This window comes from Oryctolagus cuniculus, chromosome 6, assembly GCF_964237555.1.
Source record: "Oryctolagus cuniculus chromosome 6, mOryCun1.1, whole genome shotgun sequence".
Lineage (NCBI taxonomy): Eukaryota > Metazoa > Chordata > Mammalia > Lagomorpha > Leporidae > Oryctolagus > Oryctolagus cuniculus.
Window position 1 is genome coordinate 71,115,806 of NC_091437.1, and position 26,793 is coordinate 71,142,598.

Consider the following 26,793-nt stretch of genomic DNA (forward strand, 5'->3'; position numbering starts at 1 on the left):
CATTCTTACCTTAGCAAACTCAGAGAGCCTGTCATCACTCGTCAAAGACTGCCGACTTGCACAAGAAGCACAGTCTGAGGGACCCACGGCACCCTTGCCATCTTCAAGCTCGTTACATTCACCAGCACCTTCCCTGTCCCTGTCGAGCTCCCAGTCAGGGAAATGCAATTCACCTAAAAAGGCACAAGTTGCAACTTACTTCATTTCAAATCATTAAATGGTTTACAACTATTTGTATTCTCAGTAGTTAGTATAGCCCTGTTCCTGAATAAAGGTTAAAACTACATTCAGACAGTGAAAAAGTTATCCCTGGCCTCTTTTCTAGTCACTTGGTTTCTCGCATCTCTTAACCCCACCCAATCAAAGTTAACCACATTTGTTAGCTCTTGGATACCCTTGCCGAGTCTCCATTGCCTGTGCAAGTAACTAGCTAACTGTGCATGTTGTATTTACCTCCTTTCGTACAAACCATGATCTTTTTCACTTCACATCATTAAGGTGATTGTCCTTACCACTAAACAGGGAATGCCCTCAGTCCCAAATGTCCTTGTAAAAGGAGGATATTTTCAGCTCAGAAGACCCAGCAGATATCAAAGGAAATAACTCAGCCAAGTGCAAAAGAAAAAAGAATATTGGCCATCTTCTAGAGAGGCTGTCTGTACAAACCTAACTTGTTCATATTAAGCGTAAGTCGCTAATAGGAACGGTGAGGATGAAAATTACCAGTTCCTCCACCTTGCGGCGCCGGCACACCGGGTTCTAGTCCCGCTTGGGGCGCTGGATTCTGTCCCGGTTGCCCCTCTTCCAGGCCAGCTCTCTGCTATGGCCAGGGAGTGCAGTGGAGGATGACCCAGGTGTTTGGGCCGTGCACCCCATGGGAGACCAGGAAAAGCACCTGGATCCTGGCTCCTGCCATCGGATCAGCGTGGTGCGCCGGCTGCAGCGGCGGCCATTGGAGGGTGAACCAACGGCAAAGGAAGACCTTTCTCTCTCTGTCTCTCTCTCTCACTGTCCACTCTGCCTGTCAAAAAAAAAAAAAAAAAGAAAAGTTACCAGCTTACTTTGAGTGCATTAAGATGTCTAAATAGTCTAGTTAAGCTATCTCTTTTAAGATTTGGAAAAGTACATGATTTCTACAATTCTTGTCTGTGTCTATCAACTGGGGTGTGTCCTTCAGGGAATGCCTCACCTCAGAAGACCTCTTTGGGAGTGTCCACGGGGACTGATGCTGTCACTGTAATGTACTGGGGAGACGTTGGAGAAACTCTAAAACTTTCTGCAACACACAGGAACGTCCTCCTCCTCACGACAGAGGTATCTGGACCCAAGCGATAACAGTGCCAAGACTGAGAAACCCTATTTTCAACTGTCTAAACCATGAGGCAACACAAACTACTCACAGCAAACAAAACTGGTGAAAGTTACACTCCCATCACACATGCACTGTTCTAGTCTTGTCCCAATAACCACAAGTTAGCCAGGCAGTAGTGTGGGTGTAGCATTCGGTAGGAGTTCAGAGAACTGGCTTTGAACTCAAGGGGATCTAACAATGAACCCCAACAGAGTTTACACATCCAAACTCAAGTTGTTACCAATAATACCAGTCCTAGCTCTTAGTCGTTACTGTAAGAAACATTACATCAGAAAGCATTTCGAAAGGCTTGGCACACAGGCTAAGCCTCACAAAAACATCAAAACCTATAATAACTTTGAGAATGAATTCTTCACCCAATAATGAATCCAATATGGAACAAAACCTGACTTTCTGACAACATTAGAAACTTACCATCACTGGCCCCATCTTCTAGACCCAAAATATCCCCGTTCCAAAGCCTCTACATTCTAGAACCGTGTCCATTATCCCTATGTGATTCAGAGTGTGTCTTCACTTCATTTGACACATCGCTTCCATTGGAACTCCAAGTTACGTCAGTCAACACACTGTTACTCTTCGAAGTGAGAGTTTCTGACAATGAAAAAAGAAAACACATCAGTATGTCAGCCACTGTGGTCATTTATCTAAAGGAAATTGTAAGCATGCTACTTGCCACAATCACAAAGATACAAAACTCTGACAATACTGAAAGCAATGTCTTATGTCCAATCCTCTTGCCTCAAGTTTGAAGAACAACCTAAGATTCTTTGAGTTAAGGCCAAGTTACAACAAGAAAAAAAAGGAAAACTGGCTGAGATAGATTATCAATTGATAGTAGAAATGAAAGATCTCCGTGAGTGAGATCCCAGGGGAAAGAAGGAGCCATCCAAGAAGGAGGTACCTTCTTTCTCTGAATGCTGGAGAGAAATTCCGCTTGAAGGATGGCCTTATCTAAACAAGGGCAGAGTTTGTGAACTCAAGAGGCATCCATACCCTTAGCAGCTCGTCACAAGAGCCTCGGCTGATCACTGACATCATAAATAAGAGTGTCAATTGTTAAATCAACAACAGAAGTCACTGTGCACTTGCTCCTCCTGTAGGACCTCTGTCCTTAACGTGGTGTACTATGAGAATTCACGGTAAATCTAGCCTTCAAACATTACTTTCCACTTTGCATGTCAGTGTGGGTGCAAGCTGTGAAAATCTTTACTGAGTATAGAGTTGGTCTCTATATAAAGATAATTAAAAATGAATCTTCATGAAGAATGGGATGTGAGAGGGAGTAGGGGGTGGGGTGGTTTGGGGGTGGGAGGGCAGGTAGGTGGGAAGAACAGCTACAATCTGAAAGCTGTACTTATGTAATTTATCTAGTAAATAAAAGCTTTCTATAAAAATAGATACTAGATATTAATAAATAGAGCACAGATATAATAACAATAATAATAACAATAATAATAATAGAAAGAATCAAACCAGACTGAATGCTCCAACATGGGAAGTATTGCATATAGCAGCCTCCCAGAATGACAATGACCTCAAATAACACCCTGGCTCAGAATCAACCCTGAAGACATTCTGATGTGGCTAAAACACCTATGAGAGCATGTCAGGCATGGGAAGACAAAACACTGTGGCACACAGGGTTCCCCATGAAGCACTTCTGTGGGTAGACCCCAAGAGAAAGAAGTGGTCATCCACAAAGGATACACTTTATTCAGAAGGCACAAAAGAACTTCCTCTTCCCCGTGGCCCTGTCTAAATATGGAAGGAGTCAGTGGATTCCACAGGCTTCCACAGCTGAGGCAGCTCAGGTCAAGATCCTCAGGTGTTCGCTGATGTGCTAATTCTGAAATTCTCAACAGGGTCACTGTGCACTGACTTCCCATGCAGGACCTCTCTGCTCAAAGAGTTGAGGTATGTGAGTTAACAGTACCACTTGGTCACAAAGATCTACCACACTTTCACGTGAATGACACCATCTATGGATTATAAGCTAGAAGAATGTCTCATGCTCACAAAAGTCACACCGCCCTTGGGTTCTTCTCCAAAGTTAACTCACTCCACCGCAACAGATACTATAGACATACGTAAGTCAAATCTCAGAAAGCCTTACTTTCATTGAATTCAAAAGCACTTTCATCTCTTGTTTGTTGTAAAAACAAGCCTGCCGGTGTTCTAGTGCATAGTAGGGTAATAATACTTCACCAAACATACAGTCTTTTCTCAAAAGCTAGAAGAAAGACTTCTGAATGTACATACTACAAAGAAACCTTGAATAGGGAAGCGGTGGATGCGGATGACCTAATATGATCATTTAAATGTATGCATGTAGGGCAATATTACATTATACCACATCAATATGTACAGCTACTCTTTGTCAACAAATAGAGAAACACATCAAAAAGGAAATACATCATTGTTCAGTGAAATGCATCTCCAAATGCTCACTCTTTTTCATAGAAGTATATGCCATTCCAAAGTTTCCAAATACGTATAGTATTCAGCCCGTCATGTTTTGTTAATAAGTTCTAGGTAAATTCTACTCCTGTCAGAGAAGATGCCCCTAAAGGAGACAGAGGAGGAAGAGAGGTGGGAGGGCTGCTGTGAAGTTAGGTATGATGGGAGAATCACTATGTTCCGAAAGCCGTGTTTAGGAAATGCATCAAGTTGGTATAGCTTCCATAAAAGGTGTCTGGGATAAACTGGAAATAAAATAATCCAGGATTCCATGGCTGGCTGTGCACTGTGTAGAGAAAATCAGTGTCTACAGGGGCTCTTTGCTGTACACCCAGGGCAATGCTCTTTCCGTCTTTTCTCTAGAAGATCCCACTTGGGAAGAAATTATGGACATCTAGTAGTCTATTTTCCTGTCTCGTCTAGTAGTAGAGGGTGCACTGCGCTCCCAACAAATCCAAGGCTGATGCTTGCTTTTGTGGAGTGGGAAGTAAGGGTGTGACAGTCAAGGGATACTCTTAACAAAAGAAACATGGGTTGAGAAGGAATTTAGCCTAATGGCTTAGATGCTTTGATGGTGAGTTCCGATGCCCATTTCTCATATCAGAGTACCTGGTTTTGATACTCATCTCTGGAGCCTAACTCCAGTTTCTTACTAAAATACCTCTGGGGAAACAATGGTTCCTATAACAAGTTCCATGCTATTCACATGGGCGACCTGGGTGGAATTGCCAGTTCCCAGTTGCAGTCTGGCACATCTCAAGGCACTTGCAGGACTGGGAAGTGAATTAGCAGTTGGGAGCTCCTCTCCTCTCTCTCTGTCTCTGTTCCTTTATAATGTTAAGATGGGAAGCGTGGCAAAGGCCCTGCCAACTCGGAAACAAAATGCGTTAGTTATAAATGAAAAGGCTGTTATATTCAGCCACACACAAACCTTAATTCATGCATGGCAAACCAAGATAAAGGAAAAACAAATACCAACTAGGAAAGTGTAGTTGGTCTGCCTAGTATATCAAAACGAAAGAAACCTAACGTACACATTGTTCTTGGAAACGAGGGAGAAATGGCCAACATTCCAACAGAAAGATGGGCAAAGGACAAGGACAGTTGACAGGAAAAGGGACACAAGTGGCTTTTCTTCCAATGGAAAGAGCGCCACCTTTCTCCTGTGCAGGGCAATGCAAATAGAAACTGCACATCTCTCATTTGGCTACAATTCAAGTACTTGGCAGCATATATTGGAATAAGAAGACACTCCTCGAGGAGTGGTAATGAACATGCGAAACCATGCAACCTCTATCAAAGGGGAATCTAGCAATAGAGTTCTACAGTAGATCTGCCATTTGCACTGGCACTGTCACTTCTGGGAGTTAACTCCACAAGTATAGGGGCATATGTGGTTTCTGTGTTTGTGTTGCTAACACTCAATGCCTGAGACTGGATAATCTGTGAAGATCAGAAATTTATAGTTCTCACACCTAGAGTGCCTGGGAAGTCCAACATCAGGGCATCAGCATGCTTTGTCTGATGAAGGTCTTACTATTGCATTGTCACATGGTGCAAGGCTGAAGGCAGAAGGGCCAGAGAGCAAATCAGCTGAACACCACATGGAGCCTGTTTGACAGGGACCTCAATCCCCGGTTTCAGTAAGGCCCAGCCATGACCGTTGTGGGTATTTGGAGAGTGAATTAGTGGATAGTGATTCTCTCTCTCTCCGTTACTTTGCTTGTGTCTGTCAATGTGTGTGTGTGTGTGTGTGTGTTGTGTGTGTTTCCACATCTCAAGAAAACTGAACGAAGAATCCATCAAAGCCAACCATTATTCTACAGTGAATACTCTAAAATAGACAAAATTCACAGTCTGCTCAGTTCTTTAGAGGTGGACTAAATGCTGATATCATTTAAAGATGATGGTCCTCTTTCTAGAACACAGAAGGAAACAAACTCACCCAAAGCCTAATGACCCTCATTGTATTTTTATTTTTTAATATCTTTCCTGATTTCCTTGGAAGATTTCTGGGTTCATATTTCATATTTCTTGATTTAGTATAGAAAGGTAGAGTGACAGCGAGGGAAAGACAGAGTAGTTTCCATTCCCTGGTTCACTTCCCAAATCCTGCAACAGCCAGGGCTGGCTGGACTAAGCCAAAGCCAGGAGCCAGCACTTCAATCTGGGTCTTGGAATTGTGTGGCATTTTGTCATCCGTTGGGGCATAGTCTGTTTCACAGGTGCATCTGCAGGCTCTTCTATCAGAAGCACAGAGGAACAAGGACTCCAAAAGGGGATATGAATGCCCCTTGTGGTACTTTAATCACTGGACCAGATGCCCACCACAAGAGTGATGATTTATTCCAGTCGATGTCTGCTAAGTCCTTTGTATGAGAGCAAATTAGGAAAACCTAACGTACACATTGTTCTTGGAAACGAGGGAGAAATGGCCAACATTCCAACAGAAAGATGGGCAAAGGACAAGGACAGTTGACAGGAAAAGGGACACAAGTGGCTTTTCTTCCAATTGAAAGAGCGCCACCTTTCTCCTGTGCAGGGCAATGCAAATAGAAACTGCACATCTCTCATTTGGCTACAAAGCAAAAGGAGAGAAGTCACTTTCCCAAAACTGGCTTAACGCACAGCATCACAATGTTCACCCACAACTTCACTTCAACAATGGCCAAGGGCAAGGACAGACATTTCTCCAAAGACGAACAGCACAAGAGCTATATTGAAAGGACACACTATTATTGGTCATTGGCCATCACAAATCAAGTCTGCAAGGAGATAGATACCCCTTCCAAACCACCTCGAGGCTATTCAAATAACCATGAACCTGCAGTTGCATTCTCAACGAGCTATCTAAAAGAACCGGAAACAAGTTTGAAAAATATTTATCCAGAAGAGTTCACAGGATTCACACTAGCCAAAACACAACCACAGCTCCAGTGTCCATCAGTAGATGAATGAATAAACACAATATGGTCTACTCGTATGATGGAATTCAGCATGAAGTAGAATACAAGTACTGATACGGGCTACCGCATAGGCAAAACTTGAAACCATGGTGCAAGTTGAGGGAATCCAGATACAGCAGAGAATAGTTTATAATGCTAGCTCTATGAAACATCTAGAGCATACTCACAGACCGAGAACTAATTGGCAGTTGCAATTGCTGGGGGAAGGGAGACTGGAAACTGGCTACTACTGGGTTTCGAGCTTGCTTTGCAGGTGATGTGATTCACTATTAGATGGTGGCCGAGGCGGTGGTGGGCAGGACTAAAGCTCTCAATAAACTTGCATACAGCCTTTTGGGAAAATTTTTCTGACTGCACCCACCAGTGAACTAGGGCCTCTCTGCTGCTATAGATTGGCTGGTCAAATTATTTTACTGTTTGAAAGGCAGAGTGCCAGAGAGACAGGCAGGGAGGAGGGAGACAGGGAGGTTGATCCAGTGAAACACACGAAAACCCCTTCAGCTGAAACCCCACAGTATCCACTGTGAACCAGACATGTCCTGTCCCCACAGCAAGTAGGAACAAAGTACAGCAGGTGGTATTGAACACACAGCAGGCCATCAGTACCTTTAGAGCACACCGCAAGTTGGGGGTGCACAGGATGTGTAGAAAATCACTCTCTAGGCATGACTGGTAGAAAGGGATACTTTGGCGACTTCAGTGGAAGAACATCTACCAGAGTTGACCAGGATTTCCTTCTCAAGAATTCTAGGTCTTGAATCCTCCCCCAGAGAATTATCAAAAGCGATGCATGAGAATCTACAAATTCGGTAAGACGATCAGGTTTCTCACAAGAAACTTTACAGGCCTGAAGCGTGTGAAAGCTTATCTTCATATAACTGAAGGAATAAACTTCCAACCAAAATGACATCTTCTTATGGACAAGTTAAGGGACAGCATCAGCATTAGACCTGCCTGACAGGGAAGCTCTATTGCCCTCTCCTGGAAGCAAATCGACACTACATGGCAGCAACACAGAACAACCAAAAAGTGGCAAAGCGCCCCAGGGTAAGAGAAAAGGAAAAGACACATACAGGATCTTCACTACCGCCATGGAATAGAAATCACTTTTACAACTTGGAATGAAATTTAAAGTAAAATCACAGAACTTGCAATGACTATACGGATCTCATGTGTATTTTGTAGCAAGTCATTTGGAACTACATTGCTTCTATGTGGATGAAGTGGAAGTCTAAACTAAATGTTTATAGGTGTGAATAGTTTATAGATTCCCATTGCAATGTGTCAGTAGATACCTGTAGATGATGCACAAAAGAAAATGAGAGATAAGAAGTCATTAGGAGGGGCTGGCACTGTAGTGTAGTAGGTTAAGCGCCCGCCTGCATCAATGGCATCGCATATGGGCACCAGTTTGAGGCCCGGCTGCTCCACTGCCTATCCAGCTCCCTGCTAATGGCCTGGGAAAGACGTACAGCCTGGAAAGACAGTCAGTGATGATTCAAATCCTTGGGTTCCTGCCACACAGGTTGTTGACCCAAATGGAGTCTGAGGCACTTTATTTGACTTAAGTTTTGGGGGACTGAACCAGCAGATGGAAAATCTCTGTGTCCCTGCCTTTCAAACAAATACATAGGAATTCTCTGAAAACAGAAAGCGCAATGGATGGCATGGCGACATCATAGGTCAAGGTACCTCCTGCAGTGCTGGCATCCCGTATGGGTGCAGGTCTGAGTCCCGGCTGCTCCTCTCCTGATCCAGCTCTCTACTGGGCCCAGGGAAAGCAGTGGATGATGGCCCAAATGCTTGGGCTCTGGCACCCGGTTGGGAGACCCAGAACAGGCTCCTGGCTGCTGGAATTGCATCGGCACAGCTCCAATCATTGCGGCCATCTAGGGACTGAATCAAGGGATGGAAGAACTCTATTATCTATCTATCTACCTATCTATCTATCTACCTACCTACCTACGTACCTACCTACCTATCTATCTCTGTCTGTCTTCTTCTGCCTCCCTGTAACACTGACTTGAAATTAAATAAATAAATCTTACAAATGTACCCAAATGACTCCTGGCCTCGTTCATGACTTTCTTAATTCCCCAGTCTTATCGCTTGAAGCAGGGAGGACTAGGGCTCTTCCTATTGCTTGGAGGACATGGAAAAGAAAGCAGCTCACCCAAAACTCTAGGGATTACAAGCTAAGTCTAATGCCAAGTCCCTCACTTGACTCCCTAGGGAGGAAAATGATTTCGCCCATGTCCTCTGAGATTCTTTCATAAAACACCAAGCAAACCAGACCTGGAAGGAGTCTATTTCCTCAGGCATCCTTAGTATTGCACTCTTCTAAAGAGGCTGGACAATTTGAATGAGCTCAGACCTATTTTCAAATGGATGCCACTCTCTGTGGTCACAATGAAGCTTCCTAGCCAGTATTTGATCCCCCAGCCCTAGTGATTTTCTGTGAGGTCTTTTGCCTATCGATAAGGTGGCCTGTTTCTGGGGCCCTGCATGCTGAAGATGGGAGATCTGATGCCAATTTGGGGGCATGGCTTTCAGGTGAGCTCTCTCACCTTCTCCTGGAGTTCTTGGACATGGCTGCTATCATAGCCAGAGACACTGAACCCGTATTCGGGGAAGATGCGCTTTAAGCTGTGACCTCAACATCTCCCGAAGGGGCAGGATCCATGACTCAAGATGCAGTTTAGAGTCTGTTGGGTCCCTAACCTTGGCTTTTCATGGGTCTCCATACCTTGCTTGTTTCTTAGGGGTTTTCCCGAAGGAACATGCTAGAGTGTTTGGAAATGATACGAAAAGGAGGTTTGGGACCCAGTTGTCTGTCTGTCCGCAGGATTAGGGCCCTGTCCACATTCAAGTCTCTTGAGGGAGCTGAGGAATGGCACTGTGTTTGTCTCCTTGTGTACAGTTAAGGGGATGATATTGTGGCAGCAGCCCAGAGGGGCCTTGGCATATCTTCTTAAGGGAAAGGCTCCACAGAATGGAACTTTGAAGATGTGACCTCACTTCCTTGGTGATAGAACTTACACTCTGATAGCAACAGTCCTTAGCGGCTCACTTGATGGGAGACGTTCAGGAGAAGACCATGTTCTCTCGTTGCTGCCAATCGTTGCCAGGCTCTGGCCTTTTCCGGCGCTTGAGACATTGGCTCCGCTCTCACACGGGGTGTCTGTGGCCTCTTACTGCAAGGCCACCCCAGGGAACAGAACAGCCCAGGAGGCAGCCACAGGTAGCGGAACAGGCCCGTCCTGGCAGGGGATCACCTGTGACCCCATCTGGGTCTTCTTTGCCCCTCCCTTCACCATGACAGTGGCAGAAGAAGAGGGGCTCTTGCTGCCCAGCAACACGATTCACGTGTTGGAGCCTCCTGTGTCTTGCGTGTTCATACCCTATTTTGTGGACAGCTGGTTGGGCAAGTGGGTGTTGGGGGACCTCCTCTTGTCTTCTGGAGACCTCTCTGGCTGCACAAGGGTACAGAGGCCCTTACTTTCCCGACCTGGGTAACAGAATGCCTCATGGGGGGAATTATTCTCTGTGGGGACAGCCAAGCACGACACTGATGCCTCCGGTCTGGGCTGCCACACACTCTCTTTGCAGAGCTCCACACTCGAGTCCACAGACAGAACACATGAGGAAGCCACAGGCATCGTCAATGGACACGTGAGTCAGGCCAACAACGTGGCTAATGCCGGTGTGGAGGGAGCGAGGGGCCCAGGAGTACCCACGTGTTGGGGCACGAGATGACCACGGTGTGCCTAGAACCACATCCTGAAGGGAGGAACGCCCCTGGCTTTTGGCCTCGTGATCTCCCACTCAGTGACTGACCCCCATCCCACTCTCAAAGAAATCTCAGCCCCTTGGCAACTGGGTGTTGGGAAACTCCCTGTTCACACAAGCATCGTGTGTGGCCATGGTGCTGAAGGTTTGCCCACCTAGTCCAAGAATCCTGTGCAGTCCTTAGTCAGCTCCACTGCCTTCCAGGTCTTCTCCAAGCTTTAGGACTCAGTGATCCTACCAGGAAGGTTTTCCCACACAAAAGGGCAGAGGGTTCAACCAAAAGGGTGAAGATACCACACAGGACTGGAGCCTGGCCCCCACCTGTTCTATTCCATGGGATGACATTGCCCATGTGGCCACACTTGCATGGCTGCTGGGAAGCACTGGGATTCAGCTGCATTGCCACGGCAGCGGTGCTGTAGGACACAGACTCACTGTCTCTCACGGAGCACAGTCAGCTAGGCTGCTCAAAGCACAGGAGCCCAGGTTGGGCAGCTCTCCCAACAGGAGTCGCTGTTCCCATTTCTGGTGGCTGCATGTCAGGGCATGGCCAAGGTGATTTCTCAGGAGGGCTCATTGCCATCTCCATCCCCAGTTTCATTTCCTATGCTCCCCTGGGCTTCTCTGTGCTCCTGTCGCATCTGCCAATGAGCACAGCAAGGTAATGGGATGGGGCCCACGCCATTTCTGGGGGTAAGGTCAATCACCTCCTTGCGGACTACTGGCCCAACTGCAGCAGTCACACTCAAGTGCTCTGGTGTCAGAACAACCCCACGTGTGTGTTGGGGATGGGGGCCACAATTCGGCTCTGAAAAAGCAGTGATGCCCTGCTGAGGACAAACTCCAAGGACCAGGCTGGCTGGGGACTGGCTCTACACATGTGTCGTTGTAATGCCTCAAGTCAGGTCACTTGGCAGAACGCCTGTGGTCATTACGCCACAGGCAGACACCTCTGACTATGGCTCTTTTCAGGATCTAGCCTCCCCTGGGGCTTCATATCCTACTCCGCCCACTTGTTTCCATTCTGCAGTCTGGTGGCAAAGCAAATCACACAGTTGCCCTCATTTCTAGCTCCCCCAAGGGGCACGGAATCATCTTTCACTGCTGGCCCCCTCGCAGGACTTTCTCATCCCTCAGTCCCTGTTCAGCCTCTTGGCCCCAACTGGGGTTTTCTCCCAACCCGGGTGTCTGCTCCCCTGTGCTCCCTGGAACTGCCACTGACTCACGTCCTTTCTGGTCCTCCCTAGTATGGAAATGGGTCCATGCTCTACTTGGCAGAGGTCTGTGCCATGCGGACCCTACAGCCAGACACTAAAGAGATGCTGCTGGATGCCCTGGTCCCGGGCCCCCTGGGAAAAAGGATCTGCTACTTCAACACCTTCCTGTGTACATACAGCGACTTCTCCACCATTCCGTATTACTTAGACCAGATATTCGACAGGTGGGTAGCTGCCTTTCAGCACTGCGGTGATGCAGAGATGAATCTTACATGTTTTAGATGACCTAAGCGACTTAAGACATGGCGGGCATGGAACGGGAGCCTTTCTCTGTGGACAGGGCTACTGGCACACTGCGTCACACCTCTTGATTTCCTTTCTCTGCACCCTCACGAACCAATGTTTCTACTCAGGTGGGAACCGGCCATGTGCCTCTATGGTTGGAAAACCTCCCAGATGGCAATCCTGCTTTCCCCTTTTTCAAGAATCAGAAATGTTTTCTTTCACAGGCAGAGTTAGACTGAGAGAAAGAGAGAATGCGTCCTTCTATCTGCTGGGTCACTCCCCAAATGGCTGCAAAAAGCAGGGCTCTGGGAAGCCGGGCTGAGGAGCCTGAAGCTATATCTGGCCCCCTCAGGGGTGCCAGGGGTCCAACTACTTAGGCCATCATCCGGCACTTCCCCAGGCTCATTAGCAGGGAGCTGGACACCAAGGACAACAGCCAAGACTTGAACTGGCCAACCCTGATATGGCTTGCCAGCATCACATGTGGGCAGGGGCATTGGAAGCTGCTATGCCTTCGTACCGGCCACATTTCCTACTTGTTCCAGCTGCTCCTGTCCTCGATATATGCACAGAACAGCTGCCCTCAGGGTTGGTAGCAGTTGCCCAGACCCCTCATCGACCTGGCAGGTCTGCAAGGAATCATTCACTCTACACATATATGGGAAGCCCTTCCCTTGTGCACTTTTCCAGACACTTGCCACAAATCCAGTGAACAAAGCATTCAAGGGCCTCACAGTTGTGGGGAATCCGACCCTCACAGCCGAGATCCTATACAAGTCCTGTCCTGCAGCGGCAGAGCTGAGGCTTGCCGACCTCCTCTGGGAGTAGCTGCAACGTCCCCTACTCTGATCACAAGGAGAACCCCATGTCCCACTAAGATGCGGGGAGATTGGTGTGCAGATGCGGCCTTCTGTCACTCGAAAGAATGGCAGGAAAATGAGGGCTGAGGCAAGGCAGAGGCAGACAGTAGGTGCAACTCCAACTTCTGGCCCCACCACATGCAAAGGAAGTGCTGAAGAGCAGTGCTATGGATAGGAGCAGACACGTTCTGCAGAGGAGCGGGCATGTTGGGGCTCACAGACAACACCCACATAGCCATGCCCAGGGCAGTTGCTTCCAGCTTTGCCTACCCTCCCTGACCACCCAACCCAACCCACCATCCCAGGAGCAACCTACTCCCAAGTCTGCTCAGAGCCGGAGCCTAGGGGCCTCCACCTGAGAAAACCATGGGAATGAATGGGAAGGCACTGAAAGGAACATGAGAAGGAAGCCATCCAAAGGAAAGCTACTGCCGGCAATGCCAGAATCCCTTGTGGGTGTTGGTTGGTGTCCCTGTTGTTGCAGTCCAGATTCAGGACCCTGCTCGGGGGTCTGGGAAAACCAGGGGAACATGGTCCAAGCATTTGGACCTCTGCCACCCATGTGGGAGACCTGGATGGAGCTCCTCACTCCCCGCATGAGCCTGGCCCAGTGCTGTCCACTGCCCATCCGGGGAGTCAAGCAGTGGATGCAAGACCTCTGCCCCGGTGTGTGTCTCTCCCTCTCTCTCTGTAACTCTTGGGATTCACAGTCAAGAAATCGCCTTGGAAAACAGCAAAGCATGGCATTGTCTTTAAGAAGCTAGAGTTCACCGGCAGGCTCCGTGCCCCACCCCACACAGGGAGTCCTGGAAGGGCACCAAGCAGGGTAAGGTCAAGTCTGACTCTGCTGCCCACTCTCCTTCTCCAGGAACATGGCTTCCTGTTTGCAAAGCTGCAAAGCCAAGTACAAGGCCGAATTCTGTGATCGCACGGATCTCCTGCTTCTAAAGATGAAGGTCGGATCCAAGCAGGTCCGCTTGCCCAGAGGAGACCTGCAGACCCATGCGTGCTTTCTGCGTGTCAGGATGGCCTACCCAAATCCCACACAGGCAGAAGCAGTCGGTAAGATGCACTGCACTCCGCGAGATTCTCTCGGTGGGCTTTGGGGCTGGAGCCCCTTTAGAGGCAATGGGATCGCGCCTGGCTTTGGAGAGGCCATTTGAAAGTGCTTGATGTTGCTGACCCTTTCTCTTCTCCCAGCTCCTGCTCTATTTGCCAGGCTGCAGTCATGCCAAACACTGGCTTTAGAGCCAGATTCCCCACTGCTCACAGAGCTAGAACCTCTTCTGGAGACAGGATCCATTTCAAAACTGAGGCTGCCACCATGCACAGAATCAGCACCAAAGACAACTACCAAAGTCTCCTGCGCATGTCCGGGACCTGCAAACAACCAGCCTCGCAAGATGGCTAGCATCACCACATTCCCCGCCAAGCTGCTGGCGGAACAGTTCACACTGATGGACGCGGTGAGCAGCGGGCTTGTCTCGGCAGGGCCAGGCCCGAACACCCCTTTGGCACCAGCCTCCCCACAGCTGCCCCGACCAGAATCCAGTGGCCTGGCTGCAGTTCAGGCTTCAGGTCCCACCACCTATGTGACTGGACCAATGTCTTCACTCCCAAGGCTGCCTTTCTCCCATGGCTGGCAGAGAGGGCACCCAAACCACACCAGCTGCACAGTGACTCTCCAGATCAACTGACATGGGCCTGGCAGAAAGTAGGGCTGGATCTGACCCACAGGGTACTGGACGGGCCTAGGTGGAGGGCATCCAGGTCCACCCACTGCCTTCCCATCTGCCTGCGATGCCACAGCTGTCCTGGGTCCTAGCACACATATCCATATCAAACAGCAAGCACCTTGTTGGAGTTGCCACAGGGAGCAGCACTGGCACAGGGACAAGGACTCCAGGGCAGATGCTGTGAGAGCAGAAGGATGAGATACTGGGCGGGATGCCTGGGAGCACACACCTCTGTCTCTTTCCTCAAGGCTTGGGAGGGTTGGGATCTGGGCTGGCAGGAGCGAGGCGACCTCAGTGGCAGAACACATAGCCCAGCTGCTCCCATGTTGGGGAGCTGCATGCCAAACTACCTGAGCTGCAGCTTCGAGCACTGTCACTTGCCGGGGTGGCTGGGCTTCACTGCATTCGAGCTAGGCTGGCTGGGCCCATGGGATACCCTCTTGCCCCCAGGAGCTCTTCCAGAATGTGGTCCCCTATCAGTGCCACAGCTCCATCCGGATCCAGCAGAACAAGGAGGTCAATGCGCAGCTGCCCCCTACTGTTCTCGCTGTCATCATCCACTACCACCACATGGCCCATTGTGTTACTACCACGTGCTTGGGGGACCCCAGCATGAAGGCAGCGGACAGGGCCCGCGTGGTGGAACACTGGATCAAGGTGGCCAAGGTAAGCTGAGGCTGTCCCAGGGGCTCCCTCTCTGCACGGCAGGGACGTGCCACTTTGCTTCCTCAGCTCTCAGGTGTACAGTCTGTGGTCACAGATGCTGCCCAATCCCTGGGCTCTTGGGATCCACGAGGTGGCCTGATCTCACTCACTTGTCCCAGAACTACATGCTCACTTCCCGCCTAGGCCCCTGACATGGGTTGAAACCAATCTAGCCCATGTGAGCGTGGCTCAAGGGGGTCCCATCACTGACCTGCTCTGGCTCCCTGGCCAACTCTCTGATGCATGAGGGGGATGTCAGCACAGCTGGCTGAGCCTGGCTCAGGTGGGGCTCCAAGCCACCTACCTGCCATTCATCCGCTCCCTGCCCTAGGAGTGCCTGGCTCTCCGGAACTACTGCTCGGTCCACACCATCCTCTGCGCTCTGCAGAGCCACCCGGTACGCCAGCTGAAAACAACGTGGGGAGAAGTCTCCAGGTGGGTGTGCATCCCTCAAAGCACCTGGTGGACCCGGGACTACCCTCGGGCCTAAGCACTAATCCTCCAAGACTCACAGAGGCTGGTATCCTGGGACACAGGGAGAGGCGTGGACTGCCAGGGGCAGGGGTGGGGAGCACCATCTTTCAGCGGCCCTGGGACATGAGGACTGGGTTTCTGCCTCAGGATGACATTTCCATTAGTCAGGCACATGTGGCTTCCAAACTACATACTTGCGCCTGTGCACCACGCAGCACTGGACCTGCCTGGGCACTCCAACTCTGTAAACACTCACACACGCACACACACACACACACATACACACACACAATCAAAACAGAAGATACTACCAGGCAGGGTGGATCCTCTGATCTTTGTTCTTAAACCAAAGGGGTTTGATCCACCACCTCACCATTCCATCCAAATATCTCCTGGTTTTCCCCTCACAACAGAAAAAGTGCCAGGAAATTTCAGCGTCTTTGCACACAGGACAAAAAAGTCAACAGAGATGTGCCCATGAAGGTAAAGTGGGGGCTCAGGGACAGGGGTGAGGGCTTGGCAGGAGGGGAAGGGGTGTGGCTGTAAGGGCATCAGGGCAGAGGGGAGCTTTTGGTGTCACTGAAAGTGTGCTTGAAAAGAAAACCTGGGGTGTGCCTGCTAGGACAACAGGCCAAGAGAGGGCTGTGTTCACAGGTCGTGGGATGCAGTCGGGCTCAGAGGGCAATGGGAATGGGCTGCAGCAAGAGCAGCTTGGCTCTCAGAGGGGGCTGTGAGCACCCACAGGTCTCTGGCTCCCATGCTGTTCCTGCTTCCCCCAGGCTGTGAGGTGGATGCGGCAGCAAGGGCTTCCTTCCATCTGTGCTGGGGCCCTAGCGGTCCTTTGGAAACCAGGCCTGCTACAGGGTTCTCTGTTGCAGCCTTCCATGGGGAGGGCTGCCAAGCCTGCCCCACACATTGCACAGCTTGGGAATGCCAGGGGCTGAGCAGTCGAGTGGGATGCCAAGCATTGGGTCTTACTGGCTGCCCTGGGAGCAGAACTTCTGTCTTCTCGAGGAGAGAAGCAAGCAGCATGAGCCTGTCTCTCAGTCTGCACAGGGAGCCTCATGTGCATCCAGGGAGGCAGGGTATGGGGTGCTGGGCCTGGCTTCCTCTCAGGGACACGCTGAGGCACAGGTCAGTCAAAGGATACTTAGGGCAAGGGGGACCTGAGGTGGGAGGGGAGGCCAGCACCCTCTCCAGCTGAGGAGCAGGCACAGGGAGGCGTGGTCAATCCCCCAAAGCCACCTTCCCAGTGGGAGCTGCATGAATCCATACAGAGCACCTTGTGGGAGGAGGGGAGTGCAGGGTGGGCATTATACCAATGGAAGTGAGCCAGACATGCAGGGCTGAAGGTGGTTTGCACAAATGTGGGCCGGTCAGGAAAGGACTATCTCCCTGAACGTGACCCTGACCCTGGCAGATGGCGATCTGCAGGTTGCCCGCCCGGGAGAAGAACCCCCAGAGAACACAGATGCGGCAGCGGCTGCAGAAGAAGGCAAGTGTGCCTGGGGAGGGGGGGGCAGGGGCTCCTGTCTCCCATTGGGGGCCCATGTCAAGGGAGCAGGGCCTTCTGCCTCCCTTGTTTGCCCGCGCCCATCACCACAGTAGCTGAGAGACCCCAGTTGAGAGACCAGAGCTGAGGGCCTGAGCTGAAGGGCTCCCAGCAGACTTGGGCCTGAGCTGGGGCTGGCACCCCACAAGCTGACTTGTTATCATGCCATCAGAGCTCCCAGGGTTGTCCGATTCTAGAGGCAGTTGGCTGGATGCAGGGAGAATTGGGAAAGGCACTTTAGGGGCGGGGAGCTTCCCAATGGGGAATGTGGCCAGGGCTCCAGCAGCTGGGGTGGAGTGCATCTCAGGGGCCGGGCCTTGGTGGCACCTGAGAACAGCTGCTCACCACCACCACCACCTCATGGCACAGGGAGCCGTCCCCTTCCTTGGCACTTTCATCATGTATCTGGATAGGCTGGACATCGCCATGAAGGACTTCGTAGATGTGAGTGAACTTGCCATGGGTGGGGCAGGCTCCAGGACCCTGAGGCTTGGGGGGAGGGTCCTGGGCTGAGCTCTCAGCCCCCAGCTCCTTGCTGCCCATGTCTCCGGAGGCCTCACAAGCTGTCCCAGGGAGGAGGGCTCACCTGCATATCCCCTCTGAGTGCGGGAGCCTGCAACCAGGTGCCCATCCCTGTCCCCCAAGGGTTGAAGCTGCATAGCCAGAGTCCCTGACTGCAAAGCTGCACAAGGTCTTGGCTGAGCCTGCTCAGCCTCTGAGTTGGGTGGCACCCAAGGGAAGGAGAGAAATTGGGCCCCTGTGAGGTCAGGCAGCACCCACATGCCTCAGTGCACCCATCCATTCCCAGGCCTCACTTTCCCTGCCTGCCATCAGACATGGTGGGGACAGCAGTTCCCTGAGCCTCAGCCACCATGTCCCCTTCTGCAGAGCTAACAGCCTGTCCCAGGGACACCTTCTTTTCCTTCCTCTTACCCAGAGGGGAGGGCCAGGGGCTAGTCACAGGCCAGGGGCTGTTCTGATGGACTCTGCCTTCCAGGGAAAAAACAACATGCTGAAAATGACAAAGGTGAGCAGCTCTGCCCTATCTTCCAGGCACAGAGGGGATGGAGGGGTCAGAGATGCCCTGGGCAGAAAGCCCAGGCTCCAGCCCATGCGTGTCTGTCTGCTCTCTCCACTGGGATGGATACACACAGAAGGAGGAGAGCATCCCTAGGGAGGCTGTGGCTAAGGGACTGGAATCCAGGAGAACTTCCTTCCTGGGCGAGGGGCTGTGTGTATGCTACTCAGAAGACAGCTTGGAGCCTGGAAGGGATGGCCAGGGAAGGCTTCTCTAGCTAAAAGACCCAGAGGCCAGCCCCCTGCCCCTGCCACAGTCTGCCCCTCCAGCAGTCCCAGTGCAGGCCTGTCAGCATCCTCTCTGCCCCTCTTGCCCCAGGAGATAAAAGTTCTCCAAGAAATGCAGCGGCTCCAGGTGGCAGCCGGTCAATATACTTTGCTGCGCGACGCAGAGTTTGCACTGTGGTTCCAATCCATGGAGAGGCTCAGTGACACTAAGAGGTGAGTGCTGGGCAGGGATTGCGGGATGTCCAGGGTGGCAGATGGGGAAGGTTCTCCTGTTGTGCACTGAGGAGAGGGCTACCCATGGCTCCTTGGTCAGCAGAGGGCCTTACCCATGGGCAGTGCGGGGCTCCAGGACTGCGGCTGCAGGGCGGGCCCTGGAGGGAGCCTGAGATGAGCAAGAGTGCACTCATGGCTGCTTCTGTGTCCTGCAGCTACAACCTGTCCTGCCTACTCCAGCCCCTCTGCTAGAATGTCCACCTCATCCTCAAGGCCAAGAACATCAGGCCTTGGAGAACATCAGCATGACTGAGTCCCCCATGCAGGCAGAGAGTGGGGGCTGCAGAGTTCATCTGTGGGCTCGGGGACTGCACCGTGACACTCGCTCCGTTCCCCGCCGACCAAGCAACAACCCAGTGCCTGGGAGACTGGCCTCCCTCTCTCAGATGGGTGGTCACATCATCACCAATTTCACGGATTCCTCCTAGATTTTCCTATGTATATAGTTCACCATGATTAGTACCAGTTGGTTAGGCCTTTCATTAAAGTAGTATACATGGTAGACCATGAGTGTCCTTCTTCCTCTTTATCCCTTCCCTGCCCTGCTAATTAGAGACCATTCTCTAGATCCACAGACAAAGACATTCATGCAGATTCGAGAGGGGTGTGTCTCCCCATGCAAGGATGCCACACCATGAGTGCTCTTTCAGTTCTGAGGCTCCTACATGGAGCCCCATGCTGTCTCATGGAGAGAGTCCCTCAGGGTCTTTTCTGAAGCGCAATTCATACATCCATCGGTATCTGGCGAGAACAACGCTCTCACTGCTTCTACACTTGCTCCCACGAGCTTTGGGAGTTTGCTGCTTAGGGCCCTTTAGGCTCAGATGGTGGTCCCCTCTATACAGTGTTATCCAAATGATGTGTGTCACCAGTGACCAGCAAAATGTCCCAAGAACACAACTCAGCCCTAGTCACTAGAGAGAATTCCCTGTGAGATTCAGTGGGAAATGCACATAATAAAAGTGCACAATCTTGGGAAGCCAACACTGATAAAAATTTCATCGATGTATACATATATATACACAGAGATTTGTATGTATTCAGGTGAAGTATCCACCTGCAGCAAAGGCATCCCACATGGGTGCCCGTTTGAGTCCCAGCTGCTCTGCTTCCTACCCAGCTCCCTGCTAATGGCCAGGGAGAGACATACAGCCTGGGAGACAGGAAGTGATATTTCAAACACCTGGGTCCCTGCCCCGCAGGTTGGAGACACATGCTGCGTTGGAGACACTGTACTTGACTCAAGTATTTGGGGACCGAACCAGCAGCTGGAACATCTCTGTGTCTCTGCCTTCCAACCAATGAGTCAGAATTCTTTCAAACATGAAAGCACAGGGGCTGCCACTGTGGCATAGCAGGGAAAGGTGATGCCTACAGTGCCGACATCCCATGGTGCCGCCTGTTCAAGGCCCGGCTGCTCCTCTTCTGATCCAGTACTCTGCTATGGCCTGGGAAAGCAGTAGGGTTTGGCACAAATGGTTTGGCCCCTGCACACTTGTAGGCTTTCGATCGGCTCACTCCCAGCCATTGCAGCCATTTGCAGAGGGAACCTGCAGATTGGAGGTCGCTCTCTCACTCTCCCAGCCTCCCTGTCACTCTGCCTTTAATAAATATATCTTGAAAACAATTAAAATACAAATAATGTACTAAAGGAGTAACTTGAGCCAAGAAAACCAAAGATCGGTCTAGTTGTCATGGTAAAACACTACCACAGAAACCACAGGTGCTCTAAATATATGCCATGATCATGGGAAAGATATCTCATGTTCCTATTTAGACAAATGAACAGACATTGGACAATGTATGCCGAAACTGCGAAAATGTACTGTTTATACTGATATGGATTTGCCTTCTGGAAGCCTGGGATTCTAGGACAGGGTAGGAAGAGAGAACACCGAGTAGGAGCCCCAGTCAAAACCTGCCCATTGAATAGCTAGAGCTCTCCAAGAAGAGCACAACTTCCACAGCTTGTCCATGTTAGGTGAATCTACTGGGAGACGAGCATGGGGAATTGATGACACAGCTTCCTCTCCTTTCCCTATAGCCCTGAGATGCCTCTACACCACATCTCCAGTGTCCTACAGATGAGCAAACCTGGGGGTGGTCCTGGTGACACCTAGAACCCCACAGATCCAAAACACTTGACAAACGCTAAGCAGAAAAACATACCAAAGCACGTCCCAATTAACTGCTGAAAACCACTAGCAACACCAAAACCTTCAAAGATCAAAAATGAGAAGCTTCAGCCTGACTCACAAAATCCTTGAGCTGAAAGACAATGCATCAGTGCCTTCAGAACTTGGGAAAAACCATTTCCAACCTAAAAGTACAAACATGTTTTCAATCCTACATTACAGGACAGTAAGATCAAAGCATAGTTAGAGATGCCAAGCATCAAAAACGCTTCTGTATGCCATTGCTCAGAACCTGCCAGAAGATGTGCTCCAGAAAATCAAGGGTGGAGGGGCCTGCACCCTAGCTCACTTGGTTATTCCTCTGCCTGCGGTGCCGGCTTCCCATATGTATGCTGGGTTCTAGTCCCGGTTGCCCTCTTCCAGTCCAGCTCTCTGCTGTGGCCCGGGAGGGCAGTGAAGAATGGCCCAAGTGCTTGGGCCCTGCACCCGCATGGGAGACCTGGAAGAAGCACCTGGCTCCTGGCTTCAGATCAGCACAGCGCAGGCCATGGGGGCCATTTGGGGAGTGAACCAACAGAAGGAAGACCTTTCTCTCTGTCTCTGTCTCTCTCACTGTCGATAACTCTACCTGTCAACTAAATAAATATAAATAAATACATAAAACTTTTTACAAAATCAAGCATGGAAAAAAAAAAATTCTGAGGAAAACATGAAATGCAAGATCAAGGAGCACCATCAGCAAAGAAGTGAACACATTCCTAGAATGATGGGGAACAGAAACCCCAGGGTGACAACATCCACAAAGAGAAAAGCATCTTGAATCCACATTGGAGCAACTAGGAGGTGGTAGGGAAACATTCACCAAGAAAATGAAACTGAGAGAAAGTCTGTTAAGTATAGAAATGTTTATGAGACTGTAAGACAATGAAGAAATATGAGGATTCTATGAATGTTCAGCAAAATGACCTAAGAAAGGGTCAATATGGGGAGCAGGTGTTTCACGCATTGGTCAAGATGCCACTTGGGGATGCATACACCCCAGGGCAGAGGGCATGGGTTTGAGTCCTGGCTCCAATTCAGATTCCACCTTCTTGCTCATGTGCACCCAGAGAGGTGGTCAGAGAAGCCTCAAGTACCTGGAGCCCTGGCACACGAGTGCTAGACCCAAATGCAGTTTCAGGCTCCTGGATTCAGCCTGACCCAGCCCTTGGCTGCTGCGAGCATTCAGGGAATGAACCCAGCAGATGGACAATCTCTGGGTCCCACTGCCTTTCACACAAATACGTTTTTTTAAAAAATCCAAGTAACACAACTCATTGTTCAAGAGCATCATGATAATTAGCACTGGTCTTGATGATCAAGAGTCCTTATGGAATTACAATGATGTAAATGCTGCATACTCAACTAAGCAAACCCTGACATATCTGTACTAGGGCCCTGGAGGGACAACCAAAGTTTATTGCCTAGTTGGCAGTGGAGAGTCAGGGGGGAGAGAGCTCCATATTTCCCCATGTTGAGAAGCACAGCACCAGCATGTGAGTTAAGGACCAAGGTGTGGAGCTCAAAAGAAAGCTCTGAGAGTGAAAAGGATGATCCCTGAGAAGGAACAGTGGGAGAAACACCAAAAGGCCTTGATGAACATATGTTATAAAAGAATAGGAGTTTCTGAAACGATCCATTCTTACCTTAGCAAACTCAGACAGCCTGTCATCACTCGTCAAAGACTGCCGACTTGCACAAGAAGCACAGTCTGAGGGACCCACGGCACCCTTGCCATCTTCAAGCTCGTTACATTCACCAGCACCTTCCCTGTCCCTGTCGAGCTCCCAGTCAGGGAAATGCAATTCACCTAAAAAGGCACAAGTTGCAACTTACTTCATTTCAAATCATTAAATGGTTTACAACTATTTGTATTCTCAGTAGTTAGTATAGCCCTGTTCCTGAATAAAGGTTAAAACTACATTCAGACAGTGAAAAAGTTATCCCTGGCCTCTTTTCTAGTCACTTGGTTTCTCGCATCTCGTAACCCCACCCAATCAAACTTAACCACATTTGTTAGCTCTTGGATACCCTTGCCGAGTCTCCATTGCCTGTGCAAGTAACTAGATAACTGTGCATGTTGTATTTACCTCCTTTCGTACAAACCATGATCTTTTTCACTTCACATCATTAAGGTGATTGTCCTTACCACTAAACAGGGAATGCCCTCAGTCCCAAATGTCCTTGTAAAAGGAGGATATTTTCAGCTCAGAAGACCCAGCAGATATCAAAGGAAATAACTCAGCCAAGTGCAAAAGAAAAAAGAATATTGGCCATCTTCTAGAGAGGCTGTCTCTACAAACCTAACTTGTTCATATTAAGCGTAAGTCGCTAATAGGAACGGTGAGGATGAAAAGTTACCAGCTTACTTTGAGTGCATTAAGATGTCTAAATAGTCTAGTTAAGCTATCTCTTTTAAGATTTGGAAAAGTACATGATTTCTACAATTCTTGTCTGTGTCTATCAACTGGGGTGTGTCCTTCAGGGGATGCCTCACCTCAGAAGACCTCTTTGGGAGTGTCCACGGGGACTGATGCTGTCACTGTAATGTACTGGGGAGACATTGGAGAAACTCTAAAACTTTCTGCAACACACAGGAACGTCCACCTCCTCACGACAGAGGTATCTGGACCCAAGCGATAACAGTGCCAAGACTGAGAAACCCTATTTTCAACTGTCTAAACCATGAGGCAACACAAACTACTCACAGCAAACAAAACTGGTGAAAGTTACACTCCCATCACACATGCACTGTTCTAGTCTTGTCCCAATAACCACAAGTTAGCCAGGCAGTAGTGTGGGTGTAGCATTCGGTAGGAGTTCAGAGAACTGGCTTTGAACTCAAGGGGATCTAACAATGAACCCCAACAGAGTTTACACATCCAAACTCAAGTTGTTACCAATAATACCAGTCCTAGCTCTTAGTCGTCACTGTAAGAAACATTACATCAGAAAGCATTTCAAAAGGCTTGGCACAGAGGCTAAGCCTCACAAAAACATCAAAACCTATAATAACTTTGAGAATGAATTCTTCGCCCAATAATGAATCCAATATGGAACAAAACCTGACTTTCTGACAACATTAGAAACTTACCATCACTGGCCCCATCTTCTAGACCCAAAATATCCCCGTTCCAAAGCCTCTACATTCTAGAACCGTGTCCATTATCCCTATGTGATTCAGAGTGTGTCTTCACTTCCTTTGACACATCGCTTCCATTGGAACTCCAAGTTACGTCAGTCAACACACTGTTACTCTTCGAAGTGAGAGTTTCTGACAATGAAAAAAGAAAACACATCAGTATGTCAGCCACTGTGGTCATTTATCTAAAGGAAATTGTAAGCATGCTACTTGCCACAATCACAAAGATACAAAACTCTGACAATACTGAAAGCAATGTCTTATGTCCAATCCTCTTGCCTCAAGTTTGAAGAACAACCTAAGATTCTTTGAGTTAAGGCCAAGTTACAACAAGAAAAAAAAGGAGAACTGGCTGAGATAGATTATCAATTGATAGTAGAAATGAAAGATCTCCGTGAGTGAGATCCCAGGGGAAAGAAGGAGCCATCCAAGAAGGAGGTACCTTCTTTCTCTGAATGCTGGAGAGAAATTCCACTTGAAGGATGGCCTTATCTAAACAAGGGCAGAGTTTGTGAACACAAGAGGCATCCATACCCTTAGCAACTCGTCACAAGAGCCTCGGCTGATCACTGACATCATAAATAAGAGTGTCAATTGTTAAATCAACAACAGAAGTCACTGTGCACTTGCTCCTCCTGTAGGACCTCTGTCCTTAACGTGGTGTACTATGAGAATTCACGGTAACACTAGCCTTCAAACATTACTTTCCACTTTGCATGTCAGTGTGGGTGCAAGCTGTGAAAATCTTTACTGAGTATAGAGTTGGTCTCTATATAAAGATAATTAAAAATGAATCTTCATGAAGAATGGGATGCGAGAGGGAGTAGGGGGTGGGGTGGTTTGGGGGTGGGAGGGCAGGTAGGTGGGAAGAACAGCTACAATCTGAAAGCTGTACTTATGTAATTTATCTAGTAAATAAAAGCTTTCTATAAAAATAGATACTAGATATTAATAAATAGAGCACAGATATAATAACAATAATAATAACAATAATAATAATAATAGAAAGAATCAAAACAGACTGAATGCTCCAACATGGGAAGTATTGCATATAGCAGCCTCCCAGAATGACAATGACCTCAAATAACACCCTGGCTCAGAATCCCCTGAAGACATTCTGATGTGGCTAAAACACCTATGAGAGCATGTCAGGCATGGGAAGACAAAACACTGTGGCACACAGGGTTCCCCATGAAGCACTTCTGTGGGTAGACCCCAAGAGAAAGAAGTGGTCATCCACAAAGGATACAAAAGAACTATCCTCATACCCCGTGGCAAGACACTCTGTCTGAAATATTGAAGTGAGTTCTGTGTGATTCCACGCTTCCACAGCTGAGGTAGCCCATCAGAATGTCTTCAGGGGATTCTGAGGGTGCTATTCTGAGGTCATTGTCATTCTGGAGGCTGCTATATGCAATACTTCCCCATGCAGGACCTCTCTGCTCAAAGAGTTGAGGTATGTGAGTTAACAGTACCACTTGGTCACAAAGATCTACCACACTTTCACGTGAATGACACCATCTATGGATTATAAGCTAGAAGAATGTCTCATGCTCGCAAAAGTCACACCGCCCTTGGGTTCTTCTCCAAAGTTAACTCACTCCACCGCAACAGATACTATAGACATACGTAAGTCAAATCTCAGAAAGCCTTACTTTCATTGAATTCAAAAGCACTTTCATCTCTTGTTTGTTGTAAAAACAAGCCTGCCGGTGTTCTAGTGCATAGTAGGGTAATAATACTTCACCAAACATACAGTCTTTTCTCAAAAGCTAGAAGAAAGACTTCTGAATGTACATACTACAAAGAAACCTTGAATAGGGAAGCGGTGGATGCAGATGACCTAATATGATCATTTAAATGTATGCATGTAGGGCAATATTACATTATACCACATCAATATGTACAGCTACTCTTTGTCAACAAATAGAGAAACACATCAAAAAGGAAATACATCATTGTTCAGTGAAATGCATCTCCAAATGCTCACTCTTTTTCATAGAAGTATATGCCATTCCAAAGTTTCCAAATACGTATAGTATTCAGCCCGTCATGTTTTGTTAATAAGTTCTAGGTAAATTCTACTCCTGTCAGAGAAGATGCCCCTAAAGGAGACAGAGGAGGAAGAGAGGTGGGAGGGCTGCTGTGAAGTTAGGTATGGTGGGAGAATCACTATGTTCCAAAAGCCGTGTTTAGGAAATGCATCAAGTTGGTATAGCTTCCATAAAAGGTGTCTGGGAAAAACTGGAAATAAAATAATCCAGGATTCCATGGCTGGCTGTGCACTGTGTAGAGAAAATCAGTGTCTACAGGGGCTCTTTGCTGTACACCCAGGGCAATGCTCTTTCTGTCGTTTCTCTAGAAGATCCCACTTGGGAAGAAATTATGGACATCTAGTAGTCTATTTTCCTGTCTCGTCTAGTAGTAGAGGGTGCACTGCGCTTCCAACAAATCCAAGGCTGATGCTTGCTTTTGTGGAGTGG

General features: G+C 48.9%; 1 protein-coding gene and 1 long non-coding RNA gene across 51 annotated transcripts in view; one reads left to right on the forward strand and one right to left on the reverse strand.

Annotated features, from left to right (window-relative positions):
* The window catches only part of LOC138850245 (uncharacterized), a 514,649-nt gene that overhangs the window by 180,087 nt on the left and 307,769 nt on the right, over positions 1 to 26,793 (reverse strand). For 46 of the 50 annotated variants that reach the window (XR_011389934.1, XR_011389944.1, XR_011389950.1 and 43 more), the window contains 4 exons: positions 24,263 to 24,442; positions 22,815 to 22,978; positions 1,787 to 1,966; positions 10 to 173 (listed from right to left, as the gene is read on the reverse strand). This is a non-coding gene — a long non-coding RNA (uncharacterized lncRNA). Of the gene's footprint in view, positions 1 to 9; positions 174 to 895; positions 1,022 to 1,786; positions 1,967 to 22,814; positions 22,979 to 24,262; positions 24,443 to 26,793 lie in introns of all 50 variants that reach the window. The other 4 variants (XR_011389941.1, XR_011389971.1, XR_011389967.1 and 1 more) reach the window with 4 other exon arrangements.
* Positions 9,727 to 15,825, forward strand: LOC138850242 (ral guanine nucleotide dissociation stimulator-like). Its single transcript, XM_070076558.1, has 3 exons — positions 9,727 to 12,028; positions 13,818 to 14,011; positions 14,150 to 15,825. The coding sequence occupies exons 1-3, from the start codon at positions 11,850 to 11,852 to the stop codon at positions 14,644 to 14,646; spliced, it is 870 nt and encodes a 289-aa protein (XP_069932659.1). The 5' UTR covers positions 9,727 to 11,849; the 3' UTR covers positions 14,647 to 15,825.

Bases quoted from the DNA above. Each gene is read 5' to 3' on its own strand.
- LOC138850242 (XM_070076558.1), top strand. From the start codon at position 11,850: ATGCTCTACTTGGCAGAGGTCTGTGCCATGCGGACCCTACAGCCAGAC. The intron at 12,029-13,817 runs GTGGGTAGCTGC...CTCCTTCTCCAG, and splicing joins TTAGACCAGATATTCGACAG to GAACATGGCTTCCTGTTTGC. The intron at 14,012-14,149 runs GTAAGATGCACT...CTCTTCTCCCAG, and splicing joins CACACAGGCAGAAGCAGTCG to CTCCTGCTCTATTTGCCAGG.